Genomic DNA, 23195 nt, shown 5'->3' with positions numbered 1-23195 from the left:
CTTACCGCTATTTATGAGCCGATTGTCTAGATAATGTGGGAACCTCAACATCTCACAACCCTATGGGCCTCCACGGCCTGTTACAGGCATAGCTTTATATTTTTTACACATTCATTTTCGGTCATCTCATACAATTATACTCGTACTCATACTTTTTAACTTAAATAAATTTATTTACTGACAGCACCATTAAATAAGCCTAAAAAATTCTAATGGATATAATAGTAACAACGAGTGAAAGCTATGGTTTCATGAAGCAGAGTCCTTCTTGAAGAGCTAATAGTCCTCAGCTAGTCAGGAAATTCCTCGCCTTTTATAGAACCAGAAAGTCAGCGAAAGTTAAGCAGCTAATTCGATGGAGCAAACTCCTTGAAAACCTAATAGTCCTCAGCTAGTGAAGAAATTCCTCACAATTTATGGCTCCAGAAACTCATTGCCGTGTTCACAAAAGCCCGCCTCTGGACATTATTCTGAGCCAGATGATCCCAACTCACATCCTATTTCTGTAAGATGCCTTTAAATAATACACTGTCATGTACGTCTAGGTTCCAAAATGGTCTTTTCTTTTCAACTTTTCCAACAACAACTTTGTGTTCAGTTCTCTCCCGTGCGTACAAAATGGTGAGCCCAGCTCAACGTCATTGAATTGATCACCCTGCTGGTATTTGTTGAAGAGTGAACATTTTGAAGCTCCTCATTATGCAGTTTTCTTTAGCTTTCTGTTATTCCTACAGCTCAGGTCCAAATATACTCCTCAACGCTATGTTCTCATTCTCAATCTACGTTCCTCCCGTAGAGCGACATACAATTTGAATGCGCAAATAAAAGAATGAATGCAGTTATATTATGATCTTAAAGTTTTTAGATAGCAGAAAAGAAGAGAAAAGATTCTGAACTCAGTAGCAGCTATTCTCCGGATTTAATCTGCTCTTAATGTCTATATGATTGCAGTTTTGATTTGTTATTAGCATTCCCAAATCTATGACTCTGCCACATTTTCGAATGATTTGTTAGTTATGTTTATATTATGAGCTTGCCCTGCGTTCTAGTGACGAGATATGAACATATGCCGGGTGTTCCTAAAAGAATGGTGGGGTTTCATTGCCGTATATCTCCGTCAGTTTTTGGTGATGAAAAGCAAAACGTATACGGACTCATAACGCGGCTCTCAAATTTTCATTTTGTATATCGCGCTCTTTCCTAGTTCCATTTCCGACAGTTATGAGGCGTGAAATGTAAGATGGCGACCCAGCAGGAGAAGGCCTATTGCGTGCTGAGATTTGAGGTGTCTAAATCCATCGTTACAGTGCGCCGTGAATTCCGTGTACGTTTTCAGAAGGAGGCGCCACATGAAAAGAACTTTCGCAGATGGTACCGGCAGTTTGTGGACAGTGGATGTCTCTGTAAAGGCAAGAGTTCTGGGCGGCCACGTGTGCCACATGCAGACGTGGAAAGAGTGAGGGAGACGTATCAGAGAAGCCCAAGAAAATCATTACATAGAGGAAGCAGAGAATTGCTTGTGGGGGTACGTGAAGGACATGGTTTATGTACCCCCATTGCCCCAATCGCTCCAGGATCTCCGAAACAGAATCAATCGTGCTGTGGAGACCATCTCACCTGAAATGCTGCAGCGGGTGTGGCAGGAATTCGACTATCGCATTGATATGTGCCGGGTAACGAAAGATGCGCACATAGAGGCACTTTGATGGATATACATAAAATTTGGACAGTTAAGCTTCCGGTTGACAAATGTTATGATTGTACACGGTAAGAAATACGAAATATATACGTGTCTAAAACCCCACCATTCTTTTAGGAACATCCTGTACTTAATATTATCTTATTTTACTCCTAGACCGACCTATTTGGTAGCGTCTTATAGGATTTCTGTTTTATTTATTGTTTATACTTCTGGCCTAATAAATTTGCATCAGGGATGTGTCCCATTCAATTGCAGTACCTCCTGGCTTTCCTGGATCCCCCTATTTGGGTATTCTAGAGCAAGGTAGAAAAGCAGTGGCAATGAGGGACATCATATTTGAGACCATTTCGAAAAGAAAATGCGCTAGACAAACTAATTACATAGGCATGCCGAATGTTATATGAATGTTGTACGATATTTTACCCCTCGCTGAACCGTAGATATGTTTGAAGTCTAGAAATAAATTATGTACTATGTGGTTTGGTGATTAGCGTTCCTGGCTGCAGATCCATAGGTCCGGGTTCGATTCCCGGCGCTACCAGATTTTTTCGGAGAAGTAGTGGGTCTAGAACGGGGTCCACTCAGCCTCGTGATGATAACTGAGGAGCTATTTCAAGGAAATAGCGGCGCCGGTCTAGAAAACCGAAATTAACGGCCGTGGGGATTCGTTGCGCTGACGACGCGACACCCTCTATCCGCAAAAGTTGGCACTAAACTTCGCCGAGAAGCGGCGGTCGCTCGGTCGGTATAATTCGCTTGCGGACTGAAATGGCGGAGTTTCTTTTTTTTTGTACAATTGCACCATTGTACTTCCAGTAACTCTTCAATATGTGACGAATGTATAATACCTGATCAGTAAGTACTCAGTCTGTTACGTCGAAATCCATACCGATGATCCTCAGTACAGGAGTTGTTTTACTTTTATAGTTTTAAAACGCATATAATTCGAACATTTTAAATACGTATCTGTTTCTAGACGATCTGAGTGAATTTAAAAATGCGGTTTTACTGTTCGCAAACAGTTTGAATAATTTTTAAGATAAAACGTTTATAAGTAACACCGGCAATGTTATTAGCGATACGTTGTCGGCATTTTGCAGCTGATTGTAATAAATTACGTCTGCATGCATTCGTAGCGCGTTGTCTCTCCACCTTGCTTATTCATCTCTGTATAAAATAAGATCTATTATGCGCTAGTTGCTATTAGCAGAAATTTCATAGTAACATTGAAGATTCGGCCTAGTGAGCGTCTGAGTGAAATGCCTTGTTTTGCAATATTCTTTTTTATGCTCACAACTCAAGCCTAGTCTGTCATGATTGTGGCTTTATAAGTTTAATACTTTCAAATATTATGTTTGAAAGAGATTACTTTCAAAAAAGCAGTCTTCTGGGATGTGGCGCCGTCTAGATATTGTGTTAACCGACGTTTCGGAGGAGCTTCTAGTCTATTAGCACGTGCTCACGCTGGTTCTTCGCTTTCGGATTTTCTTCTACCCTGTACATGGAGGCGATACGTTTCTCGGAAACGTCAGTTAACACAATATCTACACGGCGCCACATCCCAGAAGACAGTTTGCTTCATAGTCACCGTCGTGAAAACCTTAAATCTTACAAAATACTTTCAGTTTTTCCATATTCACAGCAGATCGTTAAGTGACGTTCAAGGTGAATTTCGCCTCTTGACCCTCTTTGCTTTTTGTCGGAATGGGAAACGTCCACAACAGATATAGGATTGTAGCCAAACGAGAAAAATGAAATGGGGCAATAACAGCGTAACTTGTTTTGAATAGAAAATTGCACGATTCGTTTGGCGAACGAACTAAAACAAGCCTATAAATACGTCAGTGAAAGTTGTTGGGATAAAGGCAAATGTGGAGACAGTTTAAGACATTCTCCTTTCTTCCTGTGACTAACGCAATCCAGTCAACCTCGATTTCTTCACAAGTTATCATCTGTGATATCCATTCAGGTCCACTATAAGACAGGTTTCTAATCCATTAGTGTATTCGTGATCGTAGAATTTCGCAGCCTATTGCATATGATGCCGAAAGAAAACAGTGAATAACTTTCGTTTTTTTTCCCCTTGGCACTACAGCCCCAGTGGGCCTAGGCCTACCTCCATGAACTCCGATAACTTTCGGTTACCTATAGGAATAATTATTTCAAGTCGTGCTATAATTAAAACTCTCTAATGCTTTCATCCTGTAACACAGAGAAAGCGGGAGCTGATCGGCCTTAGCAGATGGGTTGGTCATTTTACTGTGGTAATGAATTTCGATAAAAGTGACCGGGTTGCGGTTTATCTTCATTGTCACGTTAGAAAAGTCTGAGTATGTTATGTATAATTTATCTCTAAAATTGCCTTTTAATGTCTTCAAGCTATTTAAATCTTCTTTTTTTATTCCTAGTGGGGTGGGATTAAGTCCCTTGTACTGCGGCCACTTCTGGCCTATTGTACTAGCCCCAGATGATAGGTGAGGGTGATTGTGGAGCAGTTGGTGGAATGAAGATTGGCAGGGGAAACTGAAGTACTCGGAAGAAACCTGCCCCAGCCCCACTGAGTCCACCACAAATCCCACTTGACCAGACCTGGGATCGAACCCGGGCAGCCGCGGTGGAAAGCCAGCGACTAACCGCTTGAGCTGTGGCGCGGCCTATTTAACTCTTACATTCCCTATGTCTTGTAAGGAGGTAGAATCCATTTCTTCTCATCAAGAGCGGAGAATTCTAATTTCGAACTTCTGGAAACGTTTCTTCGGTATCCTTCGCTGTCAATTCCATTCTCGTAAATATTTAATAAAAAATTTTAATATTTGTATTTATTCACTTGTGTTCGTTTCTTGATATCGTTATCTTGTACTGGTGACGTGTGAGTCATAAGATGGAATTGTCATATGTGCGCTGTTCCTTTCTGTTTTAGCCTCGCAGTACAGAATAATATACATCCGCGTAAATAATGTCACAGGTACCTTGACTCTGATTTCCCGTACTCATCATGAGAAATTTTTATAGTTCTGTCACCTTTGCGTTAAACATTTAAACAATCTGTTCAATAAAGCAAGATTCCATAGTGAGATATTTAACTAAAAATACACGGGTTTCAAATTATTTGTCTCCCATTTTAATAACACTGATATTTTCTCCATGTCTCTCTTTACATGTAGGATTGACTTACAGGAAAACTTGGATGCATGAATCCACGGGTACTTTTTTTACTTAAACAGTTTAGGTCCTTCTACTTCAACGGTTATTGGTACCGAATATACAGAGTTTATTTATTATAATGCATAATAATGTTACGAAACATTCTTATTGTAAATACCCTTTCAGCTTTAACTACCCATTGAAACGAACATATGTCAAAAAATATATCGTATTTAAGAACTGTTGGACTTAACGGTTTTCAGTTTACTTAGAAACCTTCGGAACGAATTAACCGTGTAAGTTGGGGGACTTACTGTACTGCAAAATCACGTAGATACGTGCTGTAGTAGCGTATGGTTTAATGTTGGTCTTCTTTAGAACTAGATCATTTATACATATTTTTATCTCGTTTTTTCCGGGGCACGCGGTGCCGTAATTGGTTGAGGCACTATGCTACAAGCCGTCGAATCCCGAGGAGGTGGATTTTATCAATTGACCTAATCCTTCCAGCCGCAATATGGCCCTAGGGTCGACTCAGCCTCTAACAGAAATGAGTACCAGGAATATTCCTGGGTGTAAAGGGCGGCCGGCACGTAAGGCTGACAACCTCACCTCATCTGTGAGCCAGTTGTCTAGAATATGTTGGAGCCTCAACATCTCACAGCCCTATGGGCCTTCACGGCCTGCTACAGGGATACTTTACATATCTCGTTTTTCCATCTTTTAGATCCTGTTAAATGTGTCGCGTGGTAGCAAGCCTCGACATCCCTTTTCGCGACTTCTTGGTGGAACTCCAAGTATTATCGTCAGCTTGCTGCAGTCGTCTTGATACTCGAAGGATGAAACATGGCATGAAGCAACCGAATTGTGTTGCGTGGACGAGGGCCTCTGTGGCATTAGCTGTGGTGTTCCTGAGTAGCGCAGCAGTTTGAAATCTGGGGGGGGGGCTGATGTTGGTGAGTTATGGTCCAGTGTTTTCGCTTTCTATTATAGTAACACATGTTTTGATGAATGCGCACCAGCACAAACTGCAGACACACACAAGTTGCCCGTCATAACTTTATAAGCCACAAACACCGTGCCTTCTGTTTTTTTTAATATTAATTCCAACTGAAGATGTCGCTTCGTTCGGGCTTGTGCAGTAAAAATTATTGTTTTTGTCAAATTTTAATAATTAGCTTTCTACTGTTAATTTTAAAGCAATTTTAAATATATTTATGAGACGGAGAATTAATTGATGTTGGAATAGCTCCGACCTCAGATAAAGTTCTGGGGGAAGGTTTTTTCTTTTGCTATCCTTCAACTTAAAAATTTAGAGTGTTCCTAAGAGCAGTTTTGGGCGCTGAGTAGCAGTTCTTATGTCATGCGTCTTATATCGGTTTTTAATTTCACCATACGAAATACCGTGATCGTGGACATTGAAAAAAGTAAATATTAGTTTTAAACCAGTGTTTGCATGGGCTTTTGAAATACCATGAGACTGGATACATTCTTCTAGGCGCTCCTTCGCTTTGTCAGCATATTTAAATTATCGGTCAATGCATTTTAATCTGTTATCCCAGTGAAAGCCTCGGTATACAGCAATGAATACCGTAATCAGACTAGTCGCCCTCAGCGCCTCTCAACTGCAGCTTTTATATTATAATTAACTTCGCTATCTCTCATTCCTCCCCCCAGCCGAGTTTTCTAAAGAAGCAGAAACGCGTTACGCGTGGATGAAAAATAATTACATGTATAGAACCTGCTAATGTTAACTAATACCATGGAACAGTCCTTTTGGAGAAACTGATAGTCACCTACTTGGTCAGAAAACTCCCAGTCTTTCATGGAACCGAATATTTGTTTGCCGTATACCCACCACAAGACTCTTCCCTGAGGTAGGTGATACCCGCTCACACCACTACACCACTTTTCTTTAAGATCCATTACAATGTTACTTTTACCATGTCCTCCAGTTGGTCTCTTTTCTTCAGGTGTTCTGACCAATATTTTGTATGTATTTCCTATCCCATTCTTGCTAAATTCCGAACCCATATTTACCCTTTGATTCCGTCACCCTAATAGTATCTGCTAAAGAGTACAAACGGTAAAATTCCTTACATAGTTTTCTCCAAGCCCCAAGAATTAGGTACTTTCGCCTAAGAGAAATGGTTAGTCACATTCATTCAAGATTGTGGTCTGCAGTCGCATCACACTCGGCAAAGTATAGGCAGTCATTAGTAGCGACACTCAGACCTTACAGAATGCGGGGGGCGGGGAGTAGCAAGGACCATTTGGCCCATGATCCTGGCTGAGGAGGGCCCCAAATATAGTCTTATTTAATTTAAATAATATGACAAACAAGAATACGGGAATTCATTTTAATTTAACTGCTGACTTATAATTCTTAGCCTTTCATACATATTCGTGTTGCGTTGTTCAGATAATTTCAAATTTTAAAGAAATCTGCTTTGTCGTCCGTCAGTTGCATTGTGCATCTCGAGTTGATTAATCAGGAATACATTTTTATGATGTTGAAGTATTTTTATCGAATTTTTAGTATTATGTGGATGGGGGGGTGATATTGGTGGGAAAGCCAGATGGAAAGAGACCACTGGGAGGACCAAGGCGTAAGTGGGTGGACAATATTTAAACGGATCTTAGAGAGATAGGATGGAAATACATGGATAGGATTGATCTGGCTTAGGGACCAGTGGAGGGCTCTTGTGAACACGGTAATGAATCTTCGGATTGCATAAAATGCTGGGAAGTTCTTGAGTAGCTGCACAATTGGCGACTTCTCAAGAAGGGCTCAGCTCCATGAGTGAGTGAGTGTAGATGGTGGTCCCACATTAGTGATTGACCCGGGCAATGTCTCACCTCTCTCAGAGTTTGGCGACACTCTGAAAAACAGTGCCTCTCTTCAACTGTAGAAGGGAATTTCCGAGAATATCTAATAGGCTGATTGGACTAAAATGACTACCCACACTCTGACCTGGAGGTTATTGCATGTAGTCCATTACTTAGAACTCTCTGCCTCTAGCATAACTTAAACGTTACGATTACTGAAAGTGCTCAAAATAACTGTTTATGTCGATTTTGAAATAATATCGTCAAAATGCTCGTATTATCGGTTTAAGACCGACGCAATTTAAGGATGTACATATGGAGTATTTACTCCCAGGATTGTTGCTGTATAAAGAAAATATCTCATGAACCTTCTCATGATATGACTTATCGTTATATCTTTTGATATCTTAAGAATACATCGCAGTTACATTTACATTGAATAAAGCTAATGTGTCTGAAGAAAACGGATACAGCGGGGTAATAAGACATTTAAAAGATCTGCAGCCTGTCCGAATCTCAGTTTATTATACACGTGCGCAGAACATGTGTTCGCTGCAGGTGCGTCACCTCAAGTATCTTTATGTCTTGATAGAACATTCAGCTGTTCGTATTAAATACTGCAGTAGTCACGGTCCGAGTTTCAGCACTTAATACACCAAAGAGAAATGTCTTCCATACATTGATGGGCTGAGTTAATTTATTATTTTTTTATATCATGAATAAAAATGTTTCTAAAACGTGGATATTTTTCCGGTAGCCATCAGTTATTGCAGTGATTTGTTTATAATCTTGAAGCGAGAGGTCCATAAATGAACACATTTTAAAAAATATTTTTAGAAATGTTGCGCAGAATTCCTCAGAAGCTATAGGCCTACGTGCTTTTTTCATCTTTTATATATATTACTTGCTCCACAGCATGGAAATTCGGAAAAGGTTGTTAACCCCCTGTATTGTGTTAACTAATATTTGCGTTAAAAATTAATTTCCGAGTTACAAATGTAGATTTTTAAAGCCTGTACAAGTATGAACGTGTAATTATAACTGTTTGACTCGTGTACAGTTTCTTACATGAAACTGTTCATATGATCCAGATGAATATGAATATACTCCAGAGCCGGAAAACATCAACCCTAGTAATGAAATTGTAGTGTTTTAAGTCACCTACTTGTACGAGTATCCTTAATAATTTTGTAACTTCAGTAGCAGACTAGTTAAAATGTATTTGTATATGATTTCCCTCCGTGGGAACACGTGTAGAGTTAGCTGAAGTAGATTAGATAGTCTATATGTTCCGGATGTGCTGTTCAGCAGTTCTCAAGCGCTTCTGATTGCCATTACATTTGTCACCATGAGGACAGTCTGTCTCACTCTTCGCAGAGAAATCTTTATACCCCTCTCGAACATTCACGCATCGACTTGCTTGTTTTTAAAACGCATATGCATCGACCAAATTCCTATAGCACTTCGCCTGTCTCCCTACTGCCAGATGGTGGCATATGTATCATGTTTAATGAAATTTTAGTATTTAAGAGGGAATACTGTTAAGTTTATTTGCTTACAATAAAATGTAAACCACATTACTTTATTAATTATCGAGACATATTTGTATTTGTAATTTAGCAGATTAGCTGAGGGCCACTCAATAGACTTATATTCGGGAAGTGCTCGGATTGGATTTTGGCCAGGGCCCGAGTAATTAGAACTAAGGATTTTCTTGGTGTTTTTATGTGGATTCCGACATATTGCCTTGAAGTAGGCCACGGCTGCTTCCTCCCGTTCCTTTACTTTTCACATTAACCTATATAATCATTCATTAATCTGATTCATAACCGAATAACCTATGCAACTAGAACAGCGACATTAAATCCGGTGATTCGTTTTTGATAGTTTGATTCGCCACTCTGCCAGTAAGGTCAACGTATTTTTAACATATACGTGCCAGAGGAGGTACCAAATATTAACCGGGTAACGTGCAAAGTAAGGGTTGCTAGTTAGTTTTGATAGTATATATTGCTTTCCCCGATTGCACAGTGAATGCCAACTGGAGGCAATTCACAGTTTATGAGTATTCTGCTAAATGTTGTTCTCTTTAAGAAGTTTCCAGTTTTCTGTGAGTAAATTATTAGTGTGACTTTTTAATTTTTGAGGATATCTAGATATTTATGGGTTCTCTCAGATTCTCTTAATGTCCTGAATTAAAAAGAATACTATCCAGAACATTTATTTTTAAATCCTAATTCAGGCGCTTTTATTTTCCATTCGGTAATAAAGTAATGTAGTTAATTTTACGTCTGGTTTTGACGAATTCCTAGAGAAAATTTTACAGAATGTGTCTGTTAACATCGCCATGGCTTTCTATGTCTCCACAAATAACAACTTGAGAAACATGGAACGAATTTTCATGAAATTTAATATCGAGAGTTTTACTGAAATTTCTCAGCATAGTCCAAACTTGGTTAAAGTCTGTCAAGAATAATGAACGCTTTCCATGAAGGCTTACAAGTGTTTCTGCATGTAACTTGCTGAACTTTTATCGAAGCGAAACTTTTTTCGAACAACAGTTACAGGGGGAAAAAATAAACACATTTTTATGTCCAGTACCCTTTTCCAATGTCTTATGTGTTTCGAAATGATGAAAATCAAGTGAACAAATACCCCGCAACTGTTACATTATGCAACATTTCATCATTTCTTTTATTTAAACCTGTTCTGGGGTTTGTATTTTTCAACAGCGAATTACCTCGAAAAATGAATAAACAGGAAGCTTTTGTCACTTACCGTCATGTTGATTTGCAGTTTGCGTTTGCGCAGAAATGAAGTTGTGTACGCCGGGCAGACAAATTCACAGTTGAGTAGAGACTGGTGAATTTCAGTCTGTTTTTCTCCGTAGAAGTATCACTAGACCGGTAGGCCTATACGTGTCTTATTTAAAAGTAATGTACACCGACGTTTTGCTTCAGAAAGAGTTCAGTGAATACACGATCTATTCTCACTTCAGTAAACGTAAGCTGCACTTTACTGATATATCACAGTCCACTTGGCTATGAGATATAAACCCAAAAGATCACGTGTAGGTTCGAATGATGCTAGCAGCGTGTTGTTCCTATTGCCATGTGTCTTCTCTGACACCCGGATTCATATTGGAGGCTAGACTTTAAACACACCATAGTTTACTCATCGACTCAACCAATGAGCGCTATAGACGTCAGAGATTACGTCACCAAGTCTTCATCCCGCGAAGTAGCCGAGCCGCGAAGCATAAAGTGAAAGACGCGGTGATTTTTTTGTAAATCCAAAAGAAGGGGCTTCCTAGCTGTCTACTTTTAATTACTTCAGTAGTATGATCTACCTAGTTTGTCAAAGGGCTGTTTTATGCTGATTGTGGAGTTACAAAACTTAAACGTCCACTGGTTGCAGTTCATGTTAGTTTTTACTCTTCTGTTTCATTATATTTTTATATTCTTTATCCCCGCCCACAGTTTTAGATTTTATATAAGAATATTGCAGTATTTCTTTTCTAAAGAGATGAAGTGAACACTGATTTCTTGAACTTAAGTGATAAATTTTATCATAATGCTGTATCTGTATTTCCCATGTAAGGAAATTAACATTGTAAGATGCATAAGTTAATACAGTAAATAGATCAAAATATTTAAATGTATATCTCAAAATACAAAGTAAAATGTGATATTGGCTGGTAAAATGTCATTTATTTCTGACATTCCAACGTGCACAAGACATCCTCATGCCCTCTATGGCTTCCACGAAAGCTACCTAATTTTTCCATTCGGACTTCAGTCTCATTTCATATCCGCTAGCTGGCCACTATTGGTATATGAATCCATTCCACGCTGTAACATTGTACCTTTTTTTTTTTGGGTGGGGGGGGGTTCTCGTAACGGAAGTTGCAGTAAAATTATACATCTGCTGCTATTAAGATTTAATTATAATTATAGATTCTGGGACGAAATCACAAAGACATGAACGCTAGAACGACCTAGAACGACCTTGATGGCAGATGCATCTCAATATGTATCCCCAAATCTCCTATCCATACTGTTCTTCTGTTTTCTGTCATGTCCGCTTCAGGCGAGTGAAGGATCCCGATAGAGCCATTAACATTTTCCATCTCTACGTTACGGAATTTCAAAATCGAACNGGCTTGCTTTTTATGGGGCATGATCAAGTGTCGAAATGTTAACTTAAATTATATTTAAGGGGAAATACAGTTTTATAACTTCTGCGGATGCTGGTAAATGCGATGTAGGCATAACCGTTTTTGTAACAAAGATAATAAAAGTAATTAATTAATAATTTATTTGCATTGTTTTAATAATACACGCTACCAACCGACCCCATAATTCATTTCAGTTGTAGCCTTGCATGCACTCATGCACTCTTCGGAATTCATGTCTCTATTTTACTTCGTCCGCGGTAAAGATTTCCCCGTGCTTAATTAAACACCCCGCCATCAAGACATTTAGTGGAGTGGAGGTATAGCTGCACATCTTCTTAACTTCGGCACAAGATTTAGGTGAGTGGTCAACTTCACGCTCCGGCCGCTCTAGTTCCGGGAAAATATCCCCTTATACTGACTGGATAGGAAACCGGGTGGGCCCTGGAGGCAATGTGAACACTGTGAGAAAGAAAAGCCTCTTCCCCTACTGGGAGTCGAACGCAATTCTCCCATAGTCCAGCGTCTACCCTAGTTACTATACATGTTGAGCTATCCCGGCTGTGTTGTGGCGATTTCCTACTCATAATTTTTATGGATTTTATTTTTTGTGCGCTTTGTTTTAATTATCTTAACTTACGAATATGTTAGTGAAAACGTTCAACAGTTTCAAGTCCGCTTGTCTGAAAATAAATTTCCGTCATGAACGTATGGTCTAGATTTAGCAATTGACGCAAATTAGTTATAATTCAAGCTTTCTTCCCATTACTACGTACATTACTAACGTGTATAATTACTGCCCTTTTATAGTAGAACTTTTATATACAGATACACTATAGAATCAAATGCAAGAACGCATTATCTTGTATTTTACCACGTAGTTCTTCTATTTCGTCAGTTTTGGGGTTCACAAATGTAAAGGAATATAAAAAAAGTTTAAAATTTTATAGTATGTCTCGCAACATAGACTGAGGGTGTTTGGGAACAGGGTGTTGAGGAGAACATCTGGACCGAAGAGAGATGAAGTGATGAGAGGTTGGAGAAAACTGCATAATGAGGAGCTTTATAACTTGTACGCTTGTCCAAGTATAATTAGAATGATCACGTCAAGGAGGATGAGATGAACAGGACATGAAACACGAATGGGGAGAAGAGAAATGCATATAGGATATTGGTGGGAAAGCCAGAAGGAAGGGGACCACTAGGAAGATCAAGGCATAGGTGTGTGGACAATATTAAAATGGATCTCAGAGAGATATGATGGGATGATATGGATTGGATTAATCTGGCACAGGATATGGACCGTTGGAGGGCTCTCGTGAACACGGTAATGAACCTTCGGGTTCCATAAAATGCTGGGAAGTTCTTGAGTAGCTGCACAATTGGTAGCTTCTCAAGAAGGGCTGAGCTCCACAAGTGAGTGAGTATGTCTCGCGACTAATTGCAAAAAACTGACATGTATCGATTTTATATTGATTCAGATTCAGCATACGTTGCACGTGACTGGAGAACGCGGTACCGCAAGATCTGTACATGCACACGCATGTCCATTAATTTGCTTCTCTGTATAAACGCTAGCAAATAGGAAATGAATGGAAGCATGAAATATAAAGCAGTTCTGGGTTTGTGTAATTTCCTTTGTACACTCTCTATAGTTTCTAATTGACACGTACTTCGGAGAAACAGGCCAACGTAAAATATGTGGCAACACATGAATACTACTGAACTCTCACGTGAATTAATTGTATCCTTGAGGTAGTTCCGTACCCCTAGCATTTCAGCGATCTGTATCAATATTATTCAACCACTTATTTGTTCTCGGTTACTGTATGCATTACCCGACATATACAGGTATATGTAGGAAACATAACGTTTAGGGAATTTTTCTATGCTCCCATCTTTGTGTGATTAGTTGTTACACAGATTTTTCCCTCATTATTAATGGCATCATTATCGAATTTGGAACCCTTTTACTAATAAACTGCGCTAACCGCTGTGCCATTAATTTTCATCTGATTACAACCGATAAACTGAAAGCAGGAATATATCAAGTTACATTAAAGTGCTAAATTAATTAAGCTGTGCAGACGTATAAGGGAGTGGAGATATAGCTCCACCATTTTTGACCTGAACACTAGATGGAGGTGAGTGGTAGGCCTTACGTCCCCGCTGCTTTACCCCCGGCGAAACAATCTCCGTACACATTGGAAAGGAGGCTTAGTGGACCTCAGAGCCGGTCTGGACGTTGTGAAGAGAAGGAAGATCTTATCCCTGCCGTCAATCGAACACGGGTTATCCAGTCCGTAGTCCATCGCTATACCGACTCTTGCATCTAATGTGAAGATTGTATTCATTTACATTATTAAGACAAGCAGTTCTAGCTTAATGAATGAATCTGTAGTAACAAATGTTACTGTGTACATAGCGTATTATGATCTATAGGCTATATAATGTTCCTGTTTTATCTCTTGCGGCTACTGTTTAAGGACAAGGTACGAGTATTTCAAAAGAATCCAATATAAATAGATGCAGTATGGCATGGTCTCCGCTTTTAATTAATTTATGAGTAGTTAGAAAGATCAACTTGCAAGTTTCTCCGAGTCTAAGACATTGCAAATGAAGGTCGATGTTCCTACGTGAAACGTGTTTAAAACTGCACGTTTAAAACTAATGTCATTAAATGTGCTCAGTCATGTCAGCTGTGTGATGACTTACTTGGGTTATAATTACGGCAAGACAGTTACGTTTTCCATCAAATTTGATGGTGGAAACGACATATGTAGGTCGTTTATTGTAACTGTATTATGAGTCGCACGACGTACCGTAGTTGGTTGAGACACTATGTTATAAGCCGGAAGGCCGCGGGTTCGATTCCCGATGAGGTCATTGGGTTTTTCCGTTGACCTTATCATTTCAACCGCACTATGGCCCTGGTGTCGACTCAGCTTCTAACAGAAATGAGTGCCAGGAATCTTCCTGGGAGTAAAAGACGGCCGAAGGGTAAGGCTGACTTCACCGCCGTGAGCCGATTGTCTAGAAAATGTGGGAGCTTCGACGTCTCACAACCCCATGGGCCTGCATAGGCTGCTACAGAGATAACTCTACCTTTTTTGTTGTATAACAGTAAATATTATTACTTACTCTAATAACATACAATTATGTCTGTGTACCTCACCTCTGCCATAATGTATTAAACAGTGACAAAATGAACGACCTTACCTTGAATAATGTATGACCTTTGCGCTTATTTCGAAACGAGTATTATGCATTTACATCATGGCGAAATCTAATTATAGTTTTTCTAGTCACAGCAACACTAATCTCATGATGCCCTTCACAGAGAATTGGGTATCGGCACTTCCCTTTCCTTGGATGTCGTTTCCGACCTTGTTTCTTGAACGGAAAGAAGCTTATGCCACGGTAATGTGGGTGACCCTCCGTGCAGAGTATTTCCTCTCATGAATTTTGAATCAGTGTTAAAATATACAAGGAACAAGGTGTTAAATTTACACACCAGTTGTCAGTTAGACATAATTTCTACCTCACTGTTTCTTAAGCTTCCTGGAGTTTAACTTCCGCGCCTCCTATGTACCTACATGGCATAATTATCAGACACACAGAAAACTTTACCTTGCCGATCCCTGTCTGCTTGGAAGATGCGCATGGAAGCGAATGTTACGATCTGTTTCTTAGTAATAAAAGTAACATGCCCATTTTATGAAGTACAGATTTGTTCTCTTTCATCTTATGAAAGTGTCCCGTTATTCGTTTTATACTTGTGTGTGTGTGTGTTCATGTGTGTGATACTGCTCTACGGATGAAGCATTAATCCCATAAAACTCTTAAGCGTTTTGTGGCAATCAGTGGCAGTTAGTCCGTATGTGTAAAGAAATCGAGGAGTCTCTGAGAACAAATGTGTAATTTATCAGGGGTAATTGAGTGAAACAGTCACAAAAATTTACAACAGACTGCACTGTCCATGGTTATAACTTGTGCCTTCTCAATACAGATCCACAAACCAACCAGCCAATTAATCAATAGCATGGAAAAGAGGCCTTCTTGACAAGCTAACCGTCGTCCAGCTAGCCAAGAAATTACCCACCCTTAGTTGAAATCAGAGGTTTGTTACCATACCGTATCCTCAGCCAGATTCATCCAATTTACATATTCAGGTCCTTTGGGATCGATTTTAATATCCTAGAATCTACACATATATCTCCCACGTGGTCTCTTCCCTTCAGGGTTTTCGACAAAAATTTTGTTTTAATTTCTGATTTTAGTGAGCCATACCTACTCCTTGGTATCGTTGAAGGTACAGTGGACCCTCATTATAACGCGGGTTTCGAGGGACCGCGACGTTATCCGCGTTATATGTGAAATTGGTGAAGAAAATGACATTTACAGTATGTCATGTTGGAGGACATGATCACCGGCGGCGTGGCGATGGTCCACTCTATGTGAAATTTGTAATTTTGAAATGTCATATACATTCGTGCATTTCTTGAAATTTTATATGATTCACTTTTTGTGCCAGTAAATACTACCAAGGCGACTGCAGAACTTTATAAAGGTTCCTACCGTTCATCCTTCAGGAGAGTGAAAGTAAAGAAACGGAGTGGTAAAACATTGAGGTCGAGCCGACCCACGTACACTACCTGGTGGTCCTTTGAAATATCAAGTAGTTGTCATATCGTTTAGTTACGCTTTCTTTTTCCCATATTAGATATTTTGCATATTAAATTCCGAGGCCTGCTACCCTCAGTCCCTCGACGGAAATATCAGGATATTAGGCCGTCACCGTTTTCTTCCAATCATATCCGGCACTATCCAATCACTCTGCACTATATAGTTTGAGTTACAATGTCATTTAATAAACTATAAAAATAAAAAAAAAGTGTTAACACAACGTCTACGCGGCGCCACATCCCAGAAGACTGCTTACTTCGTAGTCACCGCCGTGAAAACCTCAAATCTCAAATCTTACATTAAAAAAAATGAAATTCTTTTATATTTTTTAGGCATCCTTTCTTGTTTCCGGTACTGCTTAGCAGAATATATTCCGCGCGCAACACGATTGTGCAGAAGTTAAGGCTTATACCATCTTCTGTCTTATAGAATTACTCGCAAATTTATCATGACAAATAGTTAAACACCTGATGATCACTGTGATACTTGCTAAAAACGTATAAATATACGTACCGTACGCATGATTAGATCACGCTCCTTAGTAGGCAGAACACGAGAGCCCTGCTCTTAAATGATGCTCTACATTTCGGCCTTTTTCCTATTTCTTTTTGATAAAGTTTTGTAAGTCTCCATAATTAAAATGCGTTAACGTTGCAATAGACTTCCACGTAACATTATGACAACACCAATAAGAAAAATAATAACAAATGCAATAATAATAATAGCAGTAGCACCATCAACGCTCTCTGTAAACAACGCGTTAATTAATTTCGTTATATAATAGCTGGACTGATTTTCAGTTCTAGTTTTCTTCCGGTCCCACTAAAATAAAATATTCCTTCATACTTAGCTTGTACACTGTGAACTAAGTGGCGATATATCTAAAACTTATTCTTTTATTTACAATACATTTCGAGTTAGTTCAGATTTATTATTTTGTATTTTGTTATAATGCTCTTTTTCTAACTTTTTCAAGTCCTGGCCTGGAAATAAGACGGGACGATGTGCCGCGGCTGAAGGAAATTCATGTTAGATTTACAACTTGCTTTCCAAATCATAAGCTTCGTAACATACACATAAATTATAGCAATGCCTCTTGCCTTAATGATGTTAAGAGGTAGAAGTGTGGTTAAGTGAGCACCACGCCGTGACGAAAATGGGGGAGTGCAGATATAACCCTAGCTAGATGGAAAGCACCAGCAACTTTAACACCGAGGTACCAGTCTGGACGTGGACGTGGTGTCGAATAAAAAATCCCTGCCCCTTCTGAGAATCGAGTCCCTGTTATCAAGCCCGTAGGTAGTCACTGTACTCACCTGCTATTCAATTTTACATATTCTGCGTTAGTTTGGATGCGGCTCTTTGTACCTTTATTCGCCTCTTGCATACGTGACACATAGATTTATTCCGTTCAGAGTACACAAAACATTCCTGTGGAGTTTTTGATATTTTAATGTTTCGTCTTGGCTCTCGCAGATGGTTTGTGCTGTGCTTTACATGTATACCCTATCTTGTGTTGGTGCACGTATTCGGAGATAAGGACTAACTATCGATTTGGTCCAAGTGAGTAGGTTTTACCTGAAGACGGAGACAGAATATAGTCTCCGAAACGTTGTGTTTTAAAATAAAAATAGGACGATGGATAATGTACAAAAACATAATATTTATAGTGAGAGTTGGTTAGGGCAGTGCAGGAAAGTAAAGAGTTTGTTGGCGAGTTAGTGAGTAAGTCAGAGAACTGCAGTTCAGTCAGTGTCCGTTGCTGTTAGAAGCTGGTAGCTGAAACACTGGGATAGTTCGTGAATCTATAGTAAAGGGAACATCCGCCGTTGGAAGCCATTACCAGGCAACTAGTGGTGAAGACACTGCTGACACAGGAGACTTAGTACGTGCTATAGTGAACTGCAGTGTGTGAATCAGCGATAGCGCTATAGCTACTTGTAGTTACGGTCTGTAAGTGGCCAGTATATACAATTACCAATCAAAACCCCGTCTATAGTCACTCTTATATGAGCCAGTATCCTATGGAGAAACCAGTAAAACTCACTACAGGCCTCAGACGAATGCCAGGTATGAGAATCTTGGGAAGACTATGTAGATGTGGAGGTCTGCTATGGTATGGAGTCAACGTATATTTTAGATCTGTAGGAAGAGCAGTTTTGTATTTAGAAATGAATTTCTTTTCTTTCCTCTCAGCCTTAGTTGTATGTATAAGGGGTGGGCCTTCTCGGCCCTTGCCCCGCGACCTACAGTAATCTATTGTACTTTCCTCTCAGCCTTAGTTGCAGGATCTTTGGGCAAGGGCAAGCCCCGGACTCTAGCAAAATATTCAACTTTTCCTTGTATTTGGATTCATAGAGCACCACCTTGAAGTTGCCTTTGTCTGCCTGAATAATCGTAATATCTTTGTTAAGCTTGAAAAAATCTTTAATTTTTCCTTTACTTGTCAGTGCTTCTTCCTACCGTTTACTTGTCTCCTCACCGGCTGCGGCGAGCAGATAGTCCATCTGAACGTATTGTTTATTAATCGAGCTCACACCTCACAACCAGTGAAGGTCAGGGTGAAGCCATGTAACAAACAGAATCTAGGTTCATAGTGAAATTAAGGCAACAGTAATTCAGGAAATTGTCTTGTGATTATTTAATTCAAAAATATATCATCCAGCCTGTCTTTTAGTTAAAGATATAGGTATAAAAGCATAAATTTGCCTTTGTTTTGTACGGATATGAAACGTTGTCTCTTACTCTGAAGGAAGAAGTTCAGTTAGACGCGCTTAGAAGCGAAGTAGTCAGAACAGAACGCCACGGTCGAGCCGTTAACACACCTGCTTTGTATTCAGGAGGTCGCAGGATGGAATATCGGCCTGGAGACCAACAGATAAACAAAAAATTAGCAAAAAAAATATTTCAGGCGATATTTGGACGTAAAAGACTCTGCATGATTGATACAGATCACCTCGTGAGAAGAAGACTTGATGGAAGACCAAGAAGAAAATGTGACGATAATGTTATGGGTTATGAAGATGGATAAAAGTATCCCGGAATTTCGTACAGTAACAGGCTTTCCTTCGTACTAATTGCGTTTTTAACCTTCATCTTTCATTAGGTTGGTTGTAGTTAGTTGAGGCCAAGGCAAAATTTCGGCTCTAATGCCAATGATTTGAATGTAAGCTACTCCACTAAAAAGGTGACGTTTAGAACCTGATACTAGGTCATAAACTGACAGATATAATCATCGACAGGTTTTTGCAACGACCTCCAATATAGAATGTCATCTAAATCGGTACGACGATTCTTCTTGAGATATGAGATGATGCAGGTAAAAAAAAAAAGCTTTTGTGTAATTACACCGTATACCAAAATGATTGAAGAAACTGCACCAAGTGAAGACGAAAGGGCCTCATTTCCAGGCCCTTTCGCGACACCCTTCTCACAGTCATAGTCGACATCTCCAGTTCACAACTCGCATGGCGCACAGAATTCTTCGGGCTGCGAAGAGAGGACTATCTCACTCGTTCCACACTTTCTTCTGACACGCGGACATCCTGCACTTTTCCCTTTCCAAAGGCACCCCTTTGTCTGAAACTGCTGATACAAACGCCTAATGCTGTTGGCAGACGGGGTATCACTCTGAAATTGTCGCCGGAATGCTCGCTAAACAGAAACAACTAATTCATGCTTCGTAAACTGCAGAACACACAACGCTTTCTACTCTGGAGTCGCCATTTTCTCTTTGTAACGTCACGAACCGAGAGAGAATGGTGGGGAGTGGGATTGCGCTTGCGATCAAAACTTGAATAACTGCTGTTTCGTTCCATATGGGAAACATCCTTCTGCATGCATTTCCAAAGCCGTTATGGCCGCTTGAAACCACTCTAATCATTTTGGTACACGCTGTATATCGATACGATAAAGTTAGCAGAAAAGGATATGTTAGACATAAAGAATATATGTCACTTCTCTGTAGTTTCTTTCTAAACATCTTTTTGTTCCGATAAATATTTAAAGAGTTAGGCTGAAGATGCATGTAGAAATGCACATACGTCTTTGTGTAAAGTATCCGGGATTTTTGTCTGATTTTAACAAGAACTGGAATCGCCAGACAGTTTTTGGTGAGTCTGCAAAGTTCAATTTTGAGAAAAAAAATGGTTAGGCATTGATGCAAGGTCATAGACAGATGGACAGACGAAGAGACATGACTTCTACATAAAGCATTCTTTTTAATTCGTAAAGAACGCCTAATAATGCTACTCCTACTCGTATAATGTTTCAGAAAGACTGACGTACTCAGCTTTGGAAAAGCAGTGGTGTAACCGTAGCATTAATAATTACACTAATGAGTAATCTAGGTTTTTTACATGTTACTTTCCTCCATCTTTTCCAGACAAAATAATCAACTTCGTCATGCTGACGTATCATGACGGAGCAGTTTATCAAGTAAAGTAAAGAGACAGAGTCCTATACCTGAACTACTAATCACAAACGCATTCCTCTGTTTCTTTTGTCTAACTATATGGATTCACATGAAGCAAGAAGCTTCTATACAACTGTACAGCATAGATTCAAGGAATGGATCCGGCGCGACAAACCCGCAGTCTTCATTCCAGTGTGGCGTGTATTCGCAAAACCAAATGCTTACTAATGCCGATCACAGTGGCCGCACGGTCTGAGTCATGAACTTTCTTAATTCTCTCGAACACTGGGCTCCTGGTTTCGAATCCCACTCAAGACATGGATGTCTGTATTGTGTGCGTTTATTCTGTTTGTGTTCTATGTGTAGATAGAGGCCTTGCGATAGGCTGATCCCCCGTCCAAGGAGTCTTACCGACTGTATATAGGATCAAGAAACTGAAAAAGCGGCCAAGGCCAAACAAATCGATGTAGAGTAATAATAATAATAATAATAATAAATGTACCTACTAATAAGAAGATTACCTTGTCGTTAGCATTTCATGTAATACTCCAGCTATGGATTACAGCGTTTCATTATGCGACATGTACATATAACATAAAAAAAAATTGCATTGCAGGATACGAAAGAAGTTCGAAGTACTTGCTTGACTAGTCGAGATTTTTAGTCTACTGAAATGTGTAATTTTTAACTTTTTATGTCTAACGATCGGACTTGCCGTTTTCGCATTATNTCAAGACATGGATGTCTGTATTGTGTGCGTTTATTCTGTTTGTGTTCTATGTGTAGATAGAGGCCTTGCGATAGGCTGATCCCCCGTCCAAGGAGTCTTACCGACTGTATATAGGATCAAGAAACTGAAAAAGCGGCCAAGGCCAAACAAATCGATGTAGAGTAATAATAATAATAATAATAATAAATGTACCTACTAATAAGAAGATTACCTTGTCGTTAGCATTTCATGTAATACTCCAGCTATGGATTACAGCGTTTCATTATGCGACATGTACATATAACATAAAAAAAGAATTGCATTGCAGGATACGAAAGAAGTTCGAAGTACTTGCTTGACTAGTCGAGATTTTTAGTCTACTGAAATGTGTAATTTTTAACTTTTTATGTCTAACGATCGGACTTGCCGTTTTCGCATTATGATGACTCCGGGGAAAAGGAAGTCGATGGGTAAAAATGTATGGGGAACATCAGTAACATTTGTCACGGGGCGTGGATGCGTGCGAGCCTGGAGAAGTTGTGATGTGTGGGAAATTTTGAATTTCAGGTTTCGTATAAATTGTATTTTTATGAAGGAAAAGGGATTTTTTAGCTTTAAAACCATCTGAGCCTTGGAGGCTGCGCCATAGCTCAAGCGGTTAGTCGCTGGCTTCCCACAGCGGCGGCCCGGGTTCGATCCCGGGTCTGGTCAAGAGGGATTTATGGTGGACAAAGCGGCGCTGGGGCGGGTTTTCTCCGAGTACTTTGGTTTCCCCTGCCAGTCTTCATTCTACCAAATTCCCCATCATCCTAATCACCCAGGGCAGGTACAATAAGCCAATCAGTGGCCGCCGTGCCGAGTGGACCCAGTTGGACTCCACCCCCCACTAAGCGAATCTGAGCCTTCCCTTTCTATAGGGGATTCCGCGCAATCAGCTGGAGGTAGCGGACTCTTTCACATCTAGTCCACGTTGGGTTGTTTTAAAAATTTTGGTATTTAATTTTTAATGCCAATAAAAACAGTGATTGAGATTTGAGATTCTCTCACGATTACTGTTTTTTGGGGGGGCGATATGACGATATGTAATTTGGTGGACGGGAACCAGAGCGTTGACAGTTGGTCCCCCTAAACTTTGGTACCTGTCCACCAAATTACATAGCGTCACATCTCAGAAGATCATAATATTGAAGTTAATAAGTTGTTGTATATTCCTTTGCTATCGAGAGTCATCTCGATGCACAAGATGCAGAGATCATGGTTATTTTCTTGTAAGCATTTACCTGGATTTACCGATCACAGTATCCGCCCGGTCTAAAGGCATGAACTCTCTTCGCTAGCTCGAACGCTGGGATCGTGGGTTCAAATCCCGCTCAGAGCATGGGTGTCTGTATTGCTTGCGTTTATTCTTTGTTCATATTATTCTGTGTGTAGGTAGAGACCTTGCGACAGGCTGATCCCCCATCAAAGGAGTCCTGCCGACTGTGTATAGGACCAAGAAACTGAAAAATTGGCCAAGGTCCAAATGGATATAGAGCCA

The 23195-nt window shown here is 39.8% G+C and overlaps 2 protein-coding genes across 5 annotated transcripts in view; one reads left to right on the top strand and one right to left on the bottom strand.

The window, feature by feature from the left end:
- The window catches only part of LOC111875442 (ion transport peptide-like), a 38437-nt gene extending 27620 nt beyond the window's left edge, over nt 1–10817 (bottom strand). The window contains exon 1 of one of the 2 annotated variants that reach the window (XM_023871698.2): nt 10454–10817. In XM_023871698.2, the coding sequence (XP_023727466.1) occupies nt 10454–10459 (6 nt within the window). In that variant the 5' untranslated portion in view covers nt 10460–10817. The remainder of the gene's footprint in view (nt 1–10453) is intronic. The other variant, XM_023871696.2, reaches the window with a different exon arrangement.
- The window catches only part of LOC111875441 (peroxisomal leader peptide-processing protease), a 192904-nt gene that overhangs the window by 36782 nt on the left and 132927 nt on the right, over nt 1–23195 (top strand). The window lies entirely within an intron of this gene.

This window comes from Cryptotermes secundus, unplaced genomic scaffold (assembly GCF_002891405.2).
Source record: "Cryptotermes secundus unplaced genomic scaffold, Csec_1.0 scaffold304, whole genome shotgun sequence".
Taxonomy (NCBI): domain Eukaryota; kingdom Metazoa; phylum Arthropoda; class Insecta; order Blattodea; family Kalotermitidae; genus Cryptotermes; species Cryptotermes secundus.
This window is presented reverse-complemented; position numbering and strand designations above follow the sequence as displayed.